Genomic DNA, 17,534 nt, shown 5'->3' on the forward strand with positions numbered 1-17,534 from the left:
CCCTAGATTGTCTACTGTGCTGCAAGTTCCGACTCAGCACAACATGCCATTACCTACTCAATAGCTGCAAGGTAACCCCAACACACCATGTCTTCTATGTTAGCCTTTGCAATACCGTCTCCATCAGCGTTACACAGTCTAAAAGGCATTAAGGTAAATTGATACAAGCCACTGCCGGTGGAAAAAGTCGTCTATCTTCTTGATGAATACCAACTTGTCAATAGCCGCTTTTGAGGTCTAACGTGGAGAAACAGAGAACAGATATGGATAATGTTGTTTGTCATTAAATCGTGGAAGCGGGTCTTTCTTGGTTACATAGTTTTGTTTCCTGTAGTCTACGCCGAATTGCGTGGACCCATCTTTTTGGTGACTAGCACTACAGGCGAAGACCAAGATCTATTTGATTCCTCCATAACACCTTTATCCAACATTGTTCGTACCAGTTCCTTGGCTTCCTCTTGTTTTGCCAAAAGTAGTCTTCGCGGACCTTGAGGACTCGGTTGAGAGTCTCAAGTGTTTGTCCGATGTCGCACTATGTTAGTGCTCCTAGAGGGAAAAACATTTGCGGCGCCTACAGATATGTCATGATCGGTATTAATTGAAGCACTCACAATCATGAGATTTTCCTTGTGGGTGTGAGGTGGTTGAATAATGCCGAGGGTAAATCCGGGTTGGACTTTTACTGGCCATCTATGGCGGCTAATCAAATCCGTTTCTAGATAAAGTCATCTTCGATGCTAACCACGAGAGTCCGATGTCTTATCTTATTCTCAGACGACCAATGCAGATTTCTACCGTTGATTCGCCCATGATTGGCGACAACTCCCTAATAAATCTTTTTTTTTTAATCTCTCTTGTCCATCGTGTTGTTTGAACGTTTTGGATCATTTTTCAGAAGATTCCTATCAAGCATTATATTCACAATTTTCATAGGTAATGGTTATTTTTGTTTAGTTCATGGTATTTAGTGTTTTTCGTAAAAGTAGTAGATGTTACGCCGTTAATGTGATTCGTAAAATATAAAAAAAGTTATTTAGTATGAATAGTGTATATTTTTTTATTAATAATAAGTACATGGTACCTAATTAAATCTATGATGTTTTAACATTATGTACATGTAGGTACAGCGTAAGTCAGTAAATGTGAACAGTGGAATTTTGTGAAGAGAAATATAAACAAAATCAAACGAATAAAATTTATGCAGGATGTTAAATTATTAAATTTAACTCTAGGATATTATATAATAGGTACATAACTAGGTACTTAAATGAGTAGCTACATTATTTTATATGCACAATTGTCTTCATAGAGAAAGGTAATTGTGTAATATGAAGCAGCTGTGTTCTAGTGAAATAAGTCTTAAACATACGATTGAAAAAATAAACAAAACAAAAGATGCAACAACCAATAAACAATGAAACTGTACAGATAATAAGGCCTTAAAATCACTTTGTCTAATTTGCTGTGTAGTAGAATACTGCAAGTAAACAAAAATACATTATTCATAAAACAGAATGTTCTGTACACAAAGTAACATAATAATAACATTGTTAAATTATAAAACATGAAATAAAATTATTTATCCTAACGTTCGCACTTTAAATCTCCCTAATTGTTATTATTAGTAATACTTCATACGTACTACTCCTCCCATATCACAGCATTCTAATCAACAGCTAATCATTAAAATATAAAATTTCAAATTGAAACAGCAAATAAATGATGTAACTAAGTTCAAGACACAGACGGTTATTCATAATCACAGTTCTATCACAGATTCCGTCCATGTTTAAACTCCAACATACATTAACAAATCAGTGATGGTTGAACGAATACCGTATGCAATGAATGCCAGACTAGACATGATTTTTGTGACGTGAGAAACCTTAAAGAAATGAACTAATAACCTTTATAATTAGTTAATTAACTTTTTCGTACTTTTATTGTGCAAACTAAACTCGTTTTTCTTCAACGTTTCTCAAATATTCAGGTAAAATTAAAAAACTATCTTCACGACCGCAATTAAGAACGTATAATTAATTTCACTGTAAAACACATCAAGGTTCTTCAACAGGAACGTCTTCTTCGTTGTCTAATTTAGTGGTCCCTGCATTGCACACTCGGCACTTACAACATACTATACATGGTGCAGCTAGTAGAAGCAGCGGAGAAGCGACAAGAAGTAGGATTCCAAATCCGGCAAATATTCCAATAACCTGCGTTCTATGCCAAATTACAGAAGCTCTAGAATGGCCTAATTTATTTTTACAAGGTCCCTTATCATAATGCCGAAGTAAAAAATCGTCCTAAAATTAAAAAAATTAGCACATTTTTCTGTTATCATCTGGAATAAGGTTACATCAAGACTGGCTAGACAATACCAACAAAAAACGTGTTTACATCTTTTACACATCATTTGCGCACAGCCTTCGTCTTTTTCAATAGGAACATTACACATGGGGCAGCATTTAATGAGATCTGAATTGAAAGGTATGCCAGGTTCCTCAACTTTGCCTTCTTTTGCCAATTTCTTGTTGTTTTCTTCACATGTTAGACCTTCATGCCATTCTAATTTACAATTACTACAAAAGTCTGTTGTACAATTTGGACAATGGACACTGTGAGGTTGACACTGTTGCGTTGGACATAAATTACACACCGTTTCACAACCGGCCCGTGGACACCATGTGCGACTTTTATCTAATTCTATTTCTAAAAAAATAAAATATAGGACAGTATAAATATAACAAGATGGTTATAATAAGTACTATATTACCTCTATTTAATCTGTACTTTTTATGTTTCTCAAATAAATCATCTCCAGCCAGTCTTTTTATCTCTTCTTCATGCAAGACTCCCTTAGATGGACACTGGGCGTCAGGACATGAAATGTCGTAAGCTCCTTGCGCTATTTCGAATTCGACGTAGACACGCATGCACTGGAACACATTGTCGAAATGATCAAAATTAATATCTTGTTTTTAAAGGTACAACAATTACATAAGTATTTTATGTAAACCGCAAATATTTTTACAGTGCTTTAGTTTCTTAAATTTATTATAAAAATTATACAATTTTATTTCATTTTTAAGTCTACTGTTCCAAAATTTGTAACTTAGAGTTAGTTGCATTTTGATAAGAAGACTTATAAGTTTACCCACTGAAAGAATTTTGTTCCATAAATGTTTACAAGGATTTGTAATAAAATCAAATAAGTATAGTAAAACATATCTTCTAAGGTTTATATAGCAGCAATACAGTTCTTCAGCACTAATAATAGGGTGCTTTACGGAGGCGTCCCTTGAATCATTTGTAATTGTTCAAAGATTGAAGGCTAATAGATTTGGCTTCAGATTTGATATTTTTACCTGATACTTTTAACAACACAAAGCACACTACAAGCTAAATATTTTTCTTTATTGTAATAAATTTATTCTAAGAAGATATGTTTCATTGTACCTGGTTGCTACTTTTAGATGTGATCTTTTTATATACTTTCTTTATAATCTTTACAGCTTCACCTTTTTATATTAATTAATATCGTTAGATCTAGTGTCCCACTAAAGAAATTCTGTTTCCATTAGATTGGAGTTTTGAGCATTGTGTTATGCGCAAAGTCAACTTTACGTAAAAAAAACCTATTTTTTTTTTCGTGAAATTGACTTGGAAACGACCGAATCTTAACGGTCGTTTTAAAAGGGAGGTTCACCGCCATTTTGAAACTATGTTTATTTTCATAGAGTTCTGTTTATTTTTGCGGGAAATAGATTAAGAAAAATAATACTGTACTTATTTAATTTAATGCCTTTCATCACTTTACACGTGAGATCTAATGATTAAAACTGTAAACTTTAGCATTTTGCGGATAAATATTACAAAACTAAAGTCGTGAAAAATTAGAATATGCTTTATTCTATCTTGTTTTACAAGAATCTCGAAGCTGGTTGATTTATTTTTTGTTCTACGGAAAATTAAAAAAAATTGGCTGCAGCCATTATAATATAATCAAAAGGTTCCTAAATTTAACATTAGAACCTATATGTGTTGTGTGAAAAATTTGGTGAATGTTTGAAATGAACACAGTAGGAAGCGGAACAATTTGTCGCTGCCAAGAAAAAATATTTTTATTTTGTATCTAGTACTTAAAATAGTTATCAATGTTTTATCGTAAGCTTAATTTTAAATATATCATCTTCTCATCGGTTATTTACCAGGTTCTTTGGACTTTACTATACAGATCCTTGTACTCTTTGTATTGATCCGAAACATAATCCATAACCTCCGAGGCACAGGGGATGTCGCCTTCTTAATTTTCGTATCAGACTGTTAGCACAATCACTACAATATTATATTAATTTAACTATGTACAGACACTAGATAAAAATTATCTTAATTTCTATATTATTCACTTCACAAACACTTTGGATAAATCCAGAAATCTGCTCTGGAAGTGCGATTTGGAGATTGCTCGTTTTGTAGAAAATTTCAAAGCAGTATAAACAATCACTGTAATTACTGCTTTTTGTAAAATGTTAACTTTTATAACAGTTTGGGGGAAACAGCAAGTTGTAGCATAAAATCTGTGGCCTTTCGAAACAAGTGACGATAAGCCGATTGATTTCACCACACGCAGCATCCACAAGAAAAAAAAAAGAATCGACGGTCAACATAAGATATTTGTAATGTTAACAGCTATAACATTTTCACCGCCATGAAAACAGTTGGATAAGTAAACATTTTGACTTTCCAGAAAGGACAATTTGGGTTTGAAAAAAGAATCGGGGTACTATTCTAAAACGCTTCTACAAAAATTGGTTCAAGTTTATTTCGACAGAACTTCCCTCACTCCTAAAGTACACTCCAACAAATCTCACTTTTTCGAAAAACTATAAAATGCTGTAGATAATTTTAAGGTGACGTCATCAGGGTGTTGGTGGGCGTGATTAGACAAATTTTGGTTAGCCTTTTACCACGATATTGCTAACATTCATATAGATTTTGGCAGCAATGGTCCAGTAGTTTCGGAGATAACCTGGCCAACAGAAATTGACAAAGGCAGACGACAGAGACAGACAGATAACAGACAGCCGACAGACAGACAGACAGACAGACATAAGGAAATGGGAGACCTATTTTTTTCGTACTCTGGAGTCATGAAACATCGACAAAACTTTATTCTATTTGGTTTGATTGATGTTTCGACTTTATTATATATTAACGTCATCTTCAGGTTTTTACAAGCTAGTAACATGGACATTAAAAAACATTAATGAAATTACAATGATTAAAATATTTAAAAAGCCCGAGAATTCTACAAAATGTTTATTCTATTCTTTCCTTTTTACTTCCTTCACTTGCGCTAGGGCAGTAAAAATCAAAATAATAAGAAAGCTTATTTCTCTAAAAAACATGAATAGAATAAAACTTTACAAACTCTTACAAAGAGGTTTTGTGGGTAATTTTTGCATATATCGGTATGTTTAGTCACTTACATTAATTTTAGCTACCAGTTTTAATAAACGACAATATTTTCAGCATCGGCAATCATTCACATTACTTGCAGCGATAAAATAGAAGTCTAATCATGTACGAGAACACCGGAAATTTTAAAGAAACCAATTCCGAACAGTTTTACTTATTTAAGGAACTAATGACCAATTTTTTTTTGGACCAACATTTCTTTCCTATTTTATAATTTGCAAATATGCATTTTTAACTATATTATTGTTGATATTTATAGACAAAATTGTACAAAGTCTAAAGTGGCACATGAAAATGTTTATATATATTTTTTAAATGAATAATCGGAGATATTACTAAGTTGATTACTCAGAAACGTACAACGTCCAGCACTGCTCTGCATGTTTTTTGATACTCAACTGTGCAACAAGGGCCTTTATGACTAAAATGACAACAGTGCAAAAGTTGCCCAATTTTTTTATATGAATAGAAGGCTTCTTGGGTTCTAATCAGATTAGAATGAGTGGTTGTATATAGATCCTTGCCGATCTTGACTACGGGTAGCGTTACTTAACCCCCGTTAAATACGTGAATAGAAAAATTATGTTATTAGACAGAACTTCCTTCATCCAACAAATCCAGGTTCTGAGAAAATGATACCTTCGGCTCATGGGATTTTTAATATATTTTCAGGACGTAATATCTCCGATATTACAGACCTACTGTTGTGAAATTTTAAATATACTCAATCTACACCTTGTGCGATAGATATAACGCAAGAGCAGTTTTTTTTAACAATTTATCGTCATCTTCTTATTAGCATTCTGGTGAAATTTTTCATCACGTATCTTTAAAAATGTCTGTTATTTACAGAACTCTATACATTACCCCGGAAACATTGTCGTTTTTTTTTTTTTGTTGGAAATGAGATACACCAAAAAGAAGCTTGCGCCGAAAAAGGTGCTTGTGCTGTACTTCATTTTCAACAAAAAAATCGGCAGTTTTTCCATGTAACGTATACCACTTTGTAAACTGAAAACAGTGGTGAAAACCGCATTCCAAAATTTCGATAAATAATTGAGATATTAAATGTTAAAAATACGTGATGAAAAATTTCACCAAAATTTAAAAAGAATGATGATGGAACATAGTTAAAAAAAAACTGCCACTGTGTCATACAGAGTAGGTTGTGTGGACAATTTAGATTTAAAATTTCATAGCTATAAATCTGTTAATAACTAGTTTTGTAATTTAATTGCCTATATACCTATCATATTTGATCAAATTAAAAAATAGGCAGTAAAATTGCTGGGATTATTTTTGTACCCAGTTTCAAATAATTAATACCGTTCTATTTAGTGTGGCTACCTACTGGTTATGCTCTAAACTGCAGCTGGAGTTTAGCTATATACCATACTTAGCATCACTGCCAACTCAATTCTTACGCAGTTACCTACTTTTTGATATTTCGATTTGAGTTTTTATCATTCTCGGTGAACGATCAGATGTAAAATGCAGTGATTTCTGTAGTGTCGCGTTTTAGTGCAACGCATCTGAACAAAACATGCTCAAATGCTTATGTTAAGCATTTACATTACATTTGAGAGCAACGAAAACTGACTCTGCGCGTAGTCGTAGTTTTTACGGTGCATTTACTACAAGCCCAAACCTTAAAAAAATTAGCATCCCAGGTATCATCATTCATGTTTTGTGCATTAGAATGTCTTCTCGGTCGACACTTTATATTGCTGCATATTTTGCTGTCGCAATTTCGTGTTTGATAAATACAATTATTTTGATATGCAAAACAGTGAACTTATCTATCACGTACTAAGAATGTATAACAGTTCCATGTCATATCAAATATTGTGAATCTCTCACTTTGTGTGAGTCCAAAAGTAAGAAAGTTATAAATGGTGTTGTGTTAGGCGTTAATATTTCACCTACCTTAACTTAGAGAACAAGTAGATACATTAAAAAATGCTCACCCCTGCACAAAAGGAACATTTACAGTCTTCAATACAGCACGCATCTTTCGAAGGCACTTCCACAAGACAAAGTTTACAAAGTAGTAGCGTTTCCTTTAGAATGGGTACAAATCCCCCTGTGGACGAATTCAACGAGTACCGCGAAGTGGAAGCTAGTGTGAGTATACTGGAACACCGCGAACAAAACCGTGACGTTGAGTCTTGCGGAGGTATCCTTAGTCTGTTGACTGGTTGTAGAGGTTCGACGCTGCTTGAAGAAGACGATGATCGAAGAACTCCAGTAAGTGCAAGTACGGGTTCGTACTTCCGTAAACTTGCCATGCTGGCAGCCGGTTTGATAAGACTAGCTGAGCTGCCATTTTGCTTTACCAACGGCGCTTGGGTTTCTGATCCGCTATTTCGGCGACGATTTACAAGGGTCTTAAGGCCAGGCATAGCCAGGAGATCCACTTTGCTGCGGGACCGGCGAGACGCCGAAGGAGATGCATGAGTGCTGGCGATGGAGTTGACTAGACGGCGGCCCCGCGGTTCCAGTAAAGTGGCGTTGTCAGCCACTTTTCCTGTAATGAAAATTCATTTTGTAAAGCAGAGATCTTTTTGTATCTCATGGTTGGAATTCAAATATCAAAATTTCAGCTATGTATTAGTAGTATCAAAGCGATTATCCCCCACCGTTAAATAAATGTTCTTAACTATTGGAACTAGTATAATTTTTGCATCGTTAAAGTAGTTCCTTTAAAAAAAAAGAGACACGATTACTAGATTAACACAGTAAAACAGGCACAAGTAATAATTATATAGCATTACTCATCTATTGCAAACATTGAAAGGTGGAACTGTCGCACTGTGGTCGCTATTTCATTATTCAATTGCTACACACTACACAGGTATCGCAAATTCCGAATATGCAATAATGAGAACGTGTAATCTGATTAATATACCATCCACAGGAACTTTTGCAAATTTAGATTGGTACTCAAGATGGACACAGGGGTGCACAAAATATGGGGGTGATAAGCGAGTTTACAAAATTCACGTTGATAATGTGGATATTTCGACGTTTTGCTTTTTTTACAACCAATCGGCAGGACAACGTTATCTAGAAAATGGTTTTCGCACCTCCGGCTCACATCACTAGTTTTTGATAAGTGTCTAGCGGCCAGAAAACAAAGATTGTTGCATTAATTCGGCAAAAATTTAGGGATTTTGTTATGATTATAGACATCAGTTAGTATTATCGCTTGTTATTATGTCACTGGACACCTTAGACTTCTGTCAAGGCGAAAAAAAAAAGTTCAGCACCAAGCGGTTCTCGGTCGTCGAATCGATCCTATGAACTTTCGGCTATGGAGGGTTGTACATATATTTTAATTTCCATAAATATATTCCGTTAAAAGCAATCCAATTAATAATAATTTTATTTATATAAAAATCTACACAAAAATCTTGTCTATCACTCGGCCAGAATATGGTTTTGCGAATACCGTTACTTGCAGGCCTCGCCTATCGGCTCGTCCCGACAAATTCACTTGTATTTGCGTAGTCTAGTTTCTAACCTTGTAATACAAGTAACTATTTTTAAAACGTTTAAACTATTCGCTATATTTATTTAGTGACCGATTTCAAGCCATGCCTTATCATAAAGTAATAATATCACATTGAAGCCAGGCGTTCCGTAAGAGTAAATTCTTGCACCAGTTTTCTTTATTGTTTCCATCAATAACAAAGACTATGCCGCCGACATTACACGGAAATATGTCTTAATTGCTTACAAACTCAGAAACAAATCACTTGTGCTTTTCATTGACGTGGCTGTAGTATTTTTTTATGAATAATTAAAATTCAAAAACGAGTCACTTGTATTTTTACAAATATACATAGATGCTCAAAAAGCATGCCACATTATAAAATGTTTAAGACGTTACTGATGTCTTGACTTTTTATCTACCTAATTATACCGAATAGTTCACGCGCAGTATGTGTAAATTTATTACACCTTATTATTGCTTAGATAAAAGCAAAAGGAGACAAAATAGTATATTATCTACCTATAAAGCTTTTTAATATCTTATCTTTTCAATGAAATTATTATATTACTGCTAATCATATCGTACCTCAAAAAACTACGTTTAAGGTGAACTCATTTATTTGTAATAATTTTTTCATGTAAGGTCTGTAATTTTTATAGAGTAGTTCACATTCGTATCATTTCCTTAAGACAAGGGTAACGTTAAATTATTAAAGTTAAATAATATTTGGAAGATTTTCTAATAAATAATAATAAAAAAAAAACGGACATTTTTTTTTTCTACGGAAGGTTATTATCCTGCCCACTATGTAGTGTCTATTAGTACTTCTTTAGACAAACCCACTTCACTTTCAGAGGAATTGATGGCCAAGATCGGAGCAAGAAGAGGTGCCCCCAAGGTAACAAAGTAATTTCTATCAAAAATTGCTGTTTCTCCTTTACATAAGTTCCCTACCTTCGTCTATTTTGGTCAGTACCGATCGACATTATTAGCTGTTCGACCAGTTTATCTAAATTCTATTCATATTTTAAAGAGCAACTAACATCACGCGACATAACATCGTATCAGGACAACGCAGCAATGCTGCAGTATTTCAGTTAAGGTTAAGTTACCTTTTATGTTTTAATACTTTTTTAAAGGTAAAAGAATAGTTATTAAACAGTACATATAAGTATAAGAAAATATACAGGAAATTTCATACAAGATTTTGATTCCTACACTTGTTTGTTCATAAAGATAAACTGTTGAAATTAGGAACGCTTATACGGTACCATTTACAAAAAAATTATAAAATATTCTGGAACTTTACGAAAAAATTTGAGCCCTATTTTTCCTAAAAACTTACAACTAAACTGTTATATACACAACACGATCGCATAAACCTTTTGAGATTTTTCTAAACACACTGTAGAATATATATAAAAAAAACTTTTCTACTCCCGTTCATGAAACAACACCTTCACACACCGATTGCAGAGTCAATATTTAATACCGGTACTTGAAATGCAATGTAATTCTTATGGAATTTATTTCAGGGACTACCGCCATAAAAACATACACTTCTCGGTCGTTATTAATATGTTGTGACCAAAATTGAATTATTAGATGCCGTCAACAACTGTCAAATTTCAGTTCAACTTATGGCTTTTTGGGTTTTTTTACGTTAATTAATATATCAAATTAGGACCTATATTTGCTGCCTACTCCGCCAGAAATTACAGCGGTAGCAAATGAAGCAAGCTGCTACAAAATCAATGGATGTCTATAAAAATGCACCAAAAATCTCGCTCGACAATGTTGTCGATTGAATGGTCTTTTAATTTTTGAACAGATAATACCAGAAATGGAATGCCGAAATAAGAATATTAATTCCTTTTCTGAAAATGGAATACTAAGATCCTTGTCTGAATTGTGGATGAATTTTAAATCACTGTCGAGTGGTGATGTAGAAGCCTTAAGCAAAATGTAAATATTGCTGAATATCATCAAGTATGTGCTTATTTAAAACGAAAAAACGAAGGGTTTATCTACTTAAAAAAAATTACGTGTTTAGGAGAAAAAACAAATCTTCAAACTTATAAAAGAACCGTCTGACGAAAAATGTTTACTAATTGAACAAAGATTTTAATGTATGAGTACTTAAATATATTTGATGTTTATTTTACACGTAGGTTATTTTAATAGTTGAAATTGTTGGTGCTCTGAGAGTTGAATTTTACTATCTAAAAACTAAACGACAGGAAAAGTATTTCCACAACACCAAAAACGAAATTGCAAGAAAATGTACAGTAACTGAACATGTGAATTACATAGAAAATATGCGTCACTTCGTTCTTAAAACGATTCAGAAATAAAGTTATTCATTCATTAATTACCAAAGGGAAACGTGTACTCGTCAAGTCATCGGAATAAATAAAATTGGAAAAGCATCTTCTGAAATTGTAAAATAATTGAAATTGCTTATTATGAAATACATTTAAAACAGATAATAATATAATCAACGGGAAAAATGTATTCTCAATTTCTCAGTACATGCATAACTTCAACTGTTTATGTTTATACCGCGTGATCAGAAATGACTGAGCCTGTTCGCAGTACCGAGTCATCAAAATTGATTGAGAGAGTTGGTACCTTCCGTTTTTGCCGTGAAGTTTGTCAACCTTATGACAGATTTATTTAAGGTTATGTGGCAATGAATTCAGTGGCGTGACAAGAGAACTGGGGGTTAATTGGCGAACTCACCTGAATCAGTTGCGATACGAAAGTTACCTTGCAAAGTTGCGAACGGTTTTAACGTTTGTACGAATCGCCTTGGTCGATGCTATACCTTATTGCTACTCGCACCTTTGCGAACAAATTCCAGAAATGAACAAATCTAAAATTCGAAACTTCAAATCTGAGAACTAATATTTTTTATCAAAAAAAAAAAAAAAAGAAAAAAACAAAAAACATCGAAAAAAGACGCCACTGAGTTTTGAAATTTGAAACGTGAAACTTCAAATCTAGCAGCTAATAATTACTGTACTTTTTAAATAAAAATGTTAACTTTTATTACGTTTATGTTGGTACAACAGAAGTAATTCTGTGCAAATATGTCAATTGTGACATGTGATAAATTTAGATTATGTTTTGGATACAGTTTGCAAATTTAAAAATGTCAGCAATCTGTCAATGTTGACAGCTGACAACCGGAAATTATAGACATTATGATACCAATTTCAATTAAAAATCCACGATTGCCACTAGACTCAATAATCATTTGTGATCACGCGGTACTTCGAAAAAATTCGACATCAACACGTTCAGCCGAGGCATTTGTGTCAAAAGAAAATGAAATTTGATTCATTTTGTCTCCTTAACGCAGAACAGAGGACTAATTAATTAAACACATTCAATTTTTTTTTTCAAAAAATTAGATGTCAAGCGTAAACATTCATAAATTTGACTTTGTAAAATGACGTCATCATTTTTTGGGTGGGGACATAAACAGACAAATTTTGAATAACTTTAAAATGTTTGCAAAATTTCATAGCATTCGGTTTCGCAATTTCAAAGTTAAACTGTAAATGTTGTAAAATTTTTATTTTCTCACAAAACTTTGGATGCCTATAGTAAAAACTCAAAAAAAAGACGGATTCACAGATTACACATGCAGGAATATGTTATTTTATAAATTTAAAGAGAACGAAAGAAAATCCTGAAAAATGGTGACTGATGCGTCAAATTTCCATTACATTAGGGATATATAGATTTATTGCATATAATATCGTTAAATGTCAAATTATGTTACCACAGACGGACCGAAAAGTTGAACTTTAGCAGCCCAGTCCCCTAAGACTTGATTTTAGCGGTCTAGATCCCTAATGTAATAGAAATTTGACGCATCAGCCATCTTTCTGGCTTTTCTTTCGTTGTTTATTTACTTCTAAATTTTCATGAACAACCGAACCCACCGCTCTGTTAATTAAGAGAGGCTAATGTTTTATAAAATTTCTGCGAACTTTTTGCAAAGAAACGGGTATCGTATACGATAAAATAGTATGTAAACTCGTCATATGGCATATTAGCGGCCTTGTTCGGCATGATATCCTTGGCTTACGCCTTGGACGTTATTACGCCGAGCGCCGCCGCCAATATGTTCCCTATTGCTTTCGTTACATAATATTATTATTATTATTAACCTGTGATTTAACAATCCATCCGTAACAAAGAATAAAAAAAACTAAAATTGAAAAATCAACTTTCATAATTTAGAAACTGGAATTGCTTAAAATTTTTAGTTTTAGTGATTACACAATATTTAAAAACATTGTATTCATTCACAAAAAAAACAAAACCATGTTTTGGGTTTATTTGTCTTTTGGAAATTTAGTTTTTGTAGCTGCGTACACTGTCCAAAAGTAATTGATGAATATATTTATTGGTTTCGCATTCTTTTTTTCGGTTTTCCCAGAGAGTTCATATAATTTTTTTTATTATATTAAAATTGACCAATTAAATTTTCCTAGCATTTTTTAACGCAGTGAAGGTTTCTAGTATGTCTTTAAACGATTATATTTTTATTTAAATCTTGTCTAAATAAACGACTGGTATCCGACCATTTCTTTGTTATTCTGTTTGTGTGGATTCCTTCATCCGGTTCGAAGGACCAAACTTACGTGGGAATGTTTGGAAGGCATTAAAAATGGAAATTCGTGTTAACAAATAAATTCAAAGTGTAGTTGTGGATGTATCTCTACTACTAGACTTGTGCACTATACAAACTATTTCACAGTTTGTTTCCATATTTTTGTATTCCTGCATATGTGAATAATAATTGGTCTCGCTTACCTTCGCTCGCCACAGTATTCACAAAAAAATGTTTAATATGGGAAGATATTCTGTCCTAATTTTCAGACTATTGCCTAAACTTATTAGTGTCGTCGACATAATAATGATATTCAAGGTCTATTAGCAAGACGAAGTATCAAAATGTAATGGTAATGTACTGTAAACTGTAAAATAGTAATTATCGATAAATCGTAAAAAGAGCAACACAATTTACAGCTTAGTTCTTACAATGTATTAAGGTGCACCGGGCTTGAATGATTAGTGTAAGAAATGAATTATAACGATGCGCACGTGTCAACGTCAACATAGATATCACAAGTTTCCATATAAAATCGTGAAGTGCCACGTGACCGTCGTGGTTTATCGAATTTTAACCATAAAATAAAATACTATGTCAAATGATGCGTAATAAACTAACGAACGAATTTTGGGTACCTCCTAGTCGACTCGGTTAGTTAGCGTTAAAAAACCAACCTTTTTTATGAAGAAAATCTTGCTTGATTGGCGATTCGTCCTGTTCTGTTAGCGTACCATAACCGACGGACCAAGAGCAAATGGCTCGTCGTCTTTCTCGTCGTGTAGGTGGATCAGCCCAAGCTGCGCTTAGGCAAACTCTTCGTCTTCCAGTGACACCTCCACGTAATGGTAACGATGTATTATCGCCACAAAGAGGCTGGATGGGCAACGTCATTGTGCTGTGTTGTAAGCTTACGTGGAGACAAAAAGATTTTCTTTAAACCCTGAAAAATAAAGGCGCGATTCAGCTTCGTTCGTCTACATTATATTGTTTGGTACAATTTCAAAATAAGACTGCAACGTCGCAGTGTCAGAAATATTCGTACTATTTATTAAAATGAGATTTTAACAAATTATTTCTTCAGATACGTTTGTTCGATTCTAATCTGTGCGCTGTTATATTACTCATATCAATTAAAAGAGAACCAATCAAGTCATAAACTGGTGGCGTCGATATCCTTTTACTAAAATAAAATACGTTTATAGCATGCTGTTAAATATAACGCTAAAATTTTTACATCAGTTACAGAAATATGATTCGGTTGAATAATAAGGTTAGGCAAATTTATATTTCGCATGATTACCACACTGCGTGTAAATAAATGTACTGTAAATAATTCACCCTCGAGCATTGCCCTAAAATATGTTTACTAAAAAAAGGTACAATTTTCAAAGATGACATTTTTTATTATATGTACATTTAAGTTTTGTGGTTTGTGGGCGCTCCTAGATGCAATACGCTGTAAAATTTATCACAAGATTCGAGTTTCCATCATAAAGTATTTCGCGTTACCGGGAACAATTAAAAACTAAATATTTTCTCTCCCATTTACACTACATTTTTTAAATAACAAAAAGGTAGCTTTTACTAATACGCTGTAATTATGAAAATGTACACTTTAAGTAACGATATGCAACATTTATTGTCTTTATTATGTGAGGATGGAAGGAGCCTACTTCCGAAACCAGTTTTGTTTAACATACAATAAAATCGTAAGAACGTCATTAATAAGTTCCACTTAAAATTTATACGGATGAAAACGAGAGGATAGTTCAAATATAATTTAAAACACTAATAAGTCTGGGTTAAAATTATGATTACATAGGAGTACACCTTTTTAAAATATATCCTAATTAAGATACCAAGATCCCATGCTGTATGGTAATATTTTTTTAAAACATTGTTTTCTGAAAGGATAACACAGGATGGTGAAAAAATATGGAATAAAGCAATCATATAACAGACTTCATTAAAAAAATTTTGTATAACAAAAACTGACAGATTTAGCAATTACAGAATATTAACAAACTTAAAAGTAAATCTAATGTCAGTGAGAAGTGTATTTTCTTCAGAATTCAGTGATATGTCGTATACTTAAAACATTTTAGTGCTGTCCACTAAAAAACTGTATTTTCAATATCAAATAACGGGTCAGTATCAAGTTGTTCCGTTAACATAAATTCGCAAATATTAGTGAGTCATAAGACCCAATTCTGAATCAAACCTGTTAAAATTTAAAGCTTGTTAAAAAATAAACAGCCAATCAGATGTACGAATTTAACTCGTTACTATGGAAATTTGAAATTTAACACCCTTTAAATTTAACAATTTTGATTCAGAATTGCCCCTTTAGTCTTATACTAACATGAGCAAACTTATTAGTGTTGCTATGTAGCGAATTGAAACTGCAGCGACTTGAAACTTGGGTCCTAAGTTGATAAATTTAGTCTATGAATAAAGAAAACATTTAATTGATGTTTTAATTTATAAAAAAATGGTAGAAGGTTGCGTCGCCAGAACTTCCCTCGCCCCTAAAGTACAATGAAACATATCCAGCATTTTCGAAAAATTGTAAAATAGCGTGCTAGGCCTATGTTTCAAATGATTTTTTACTTTACAAAACTATGTGATGCATTATCAATATTTTTGCAAAGATATGCTGATATCTTTAAATGCGTTTTTGAAAACTATATTAACTTACAATAATTTTACGTATGTAAAGTAACTAACTATCTGTTTAATAAAAGTTCAAGAACTGTAATATCTTTATTTACACGAATCATTTTGCACGAGTAAAATTTTCTACGTAGTATTTGAACACTTAAATTTTGAAATAATTTGTCATCGATCTAAACAACTGCAAGCTTTTATTTTTCTCGCAATTTTTCGTGTCCTCCAACTTTTGTTTAGCTATTGTATTTGTCTGACGATCTGTGTGAAATGTAAAACGATCTAGCTTTGTTTGACAATGCAGAATCCACAACAATAATATATGAAATGAGAATTTGTCTAAGGCTGTGACACACACTATGACAAGTTCTCAAATTTTGATCAACCCAGTCAGTCAATAGGGATATAACGTGTCTTCAAAAAAAAATTCAAGTGAGTACGAAAGAAGAAAAGTAGTACCTACCTAAACACAAAAGGCATCGAAGCGAGTCACGTTAGGAACACTAACGAATTAGCTTACTAGGGTCTGGTTTATCAATACAAGGATAAATGTGAGAGATAACTAACTGTTAGTTAAAGTTATCTTCATCAATAAATTTTTAACTAAAAGTTACCAATCTAATGGTTAACATGGTAGCAAACTTGAATTAAAGAGTAACTATTGAAGTTTGAAGTTGAAAGTTGAAAGCACGGTTGGCGCCCATTCGAAACCCTTCAAGCAGTTGGATGTGGATTTATATGCAAGATTTATATTAAAAGACGAAACAGTGCCAGTGATGTCAACTTTAGAATTAATTGAGGATCAATTAGAATTTTCAAAAGACAAAAATCACTGGATGCAGCCAGTGGATCAGCTGTATTAGCGCTCGGCTTTTCTGCAGAAGGAAAGCTTTTAATTTGTTCATTTTTTTAAATGTTAGCAAAACCACAGCTAGCAATTTCATTAAAAAAAAAAGATTTGAAAAAATTATCGCCAATTTCCTCCGAGGTGGAGGGGTCTTTTGGCAGATTATTTTCTGAAGAAAATTTCACCTCTTCTTCAAATTTTCATTCCTCAAAGGAAATTGGTAAAATGCGACAATTAGCAAAAGTCTATGTTAATAAGCTAAACGAAATAAAGAACGAATTAAGAACTGTTTATAATAATTATTGCTTTCATTAATAACATGGTTATCTATTTTTTTGATTGGTTCATGCAGGAAAATTGCTGCGTTAGAACTTGGTTATCATTGGGTCATGCAAGGAACTCATCGATCGATA

The 17,534-nt window shown here is 33.0% G+C and overlaps 1 protein-coding gene across 3 annotated transcripts in view; it reads right to left on the reverse strand.

Annotated features, from left to right (window-relative positions):
- Positions 1–1,057: 1,057 nt before the first annotated feature.
- Positions 1,058–17,534, reverse strand: part of LOC135134873 (probable E3 ubiquitin-protein ligase RNF144A) — a 42,832-nt gene continuing 26,355 nt past the window's right edge. For 2 of the 3 annotated variants that reach the window (XM_064063743.1, XM_064063742.1), the window contains exons 3-7: positions 14,282–14,547; positions 7,449–8,008; positions 2,777–2,939; positions 2,360–2,712; positions 1,058–2,306 (exon numbers count right to left, since the gene is read on the reverse strand). In XM_064063743.1, coding sequence (XP_063919813.1) covers positions 2,058–2,306; positions 2,360–2,712; positions 2,777–2,939; positions 7,449–8,008; positions 14,282–14,498 — 1,542 coding nt within the window. In that variant the 5' untranslated portion in view covers positions 14,499–14,547 and the 3' untranslated portion in view covers positions 1,058–2,057. Of the gene's footprint in view, positions 2,307–2,359; positions 2,713–2,776; positions 2,940–7,448; positions 8,009–14,281; positions 14,548–17,534 lie in introns of those variants that run through there. The other variant, XM_064063744.1, reaches the window with a different exon arrangement.

The sequence above is a fragment of the Zophobas morio genome, unplaced genomic scaffold (assembly GCF_036711695.1).
Source record: "Zophobas morio isolate AGI-343-1 ecotype UQ-CSIRO unplaced genomic scaffold, CSIRO_AGI_Zmor_V1 ptg000024l, whole genome shotgun sequence".
Taxonomy (NCBI): domain Eukaryota; kingdom Metazoa; phylum Arthropoda; class Insecta; order Coleoptera; family Tenebrionidae; genus Zophobas; species Zophobas morio.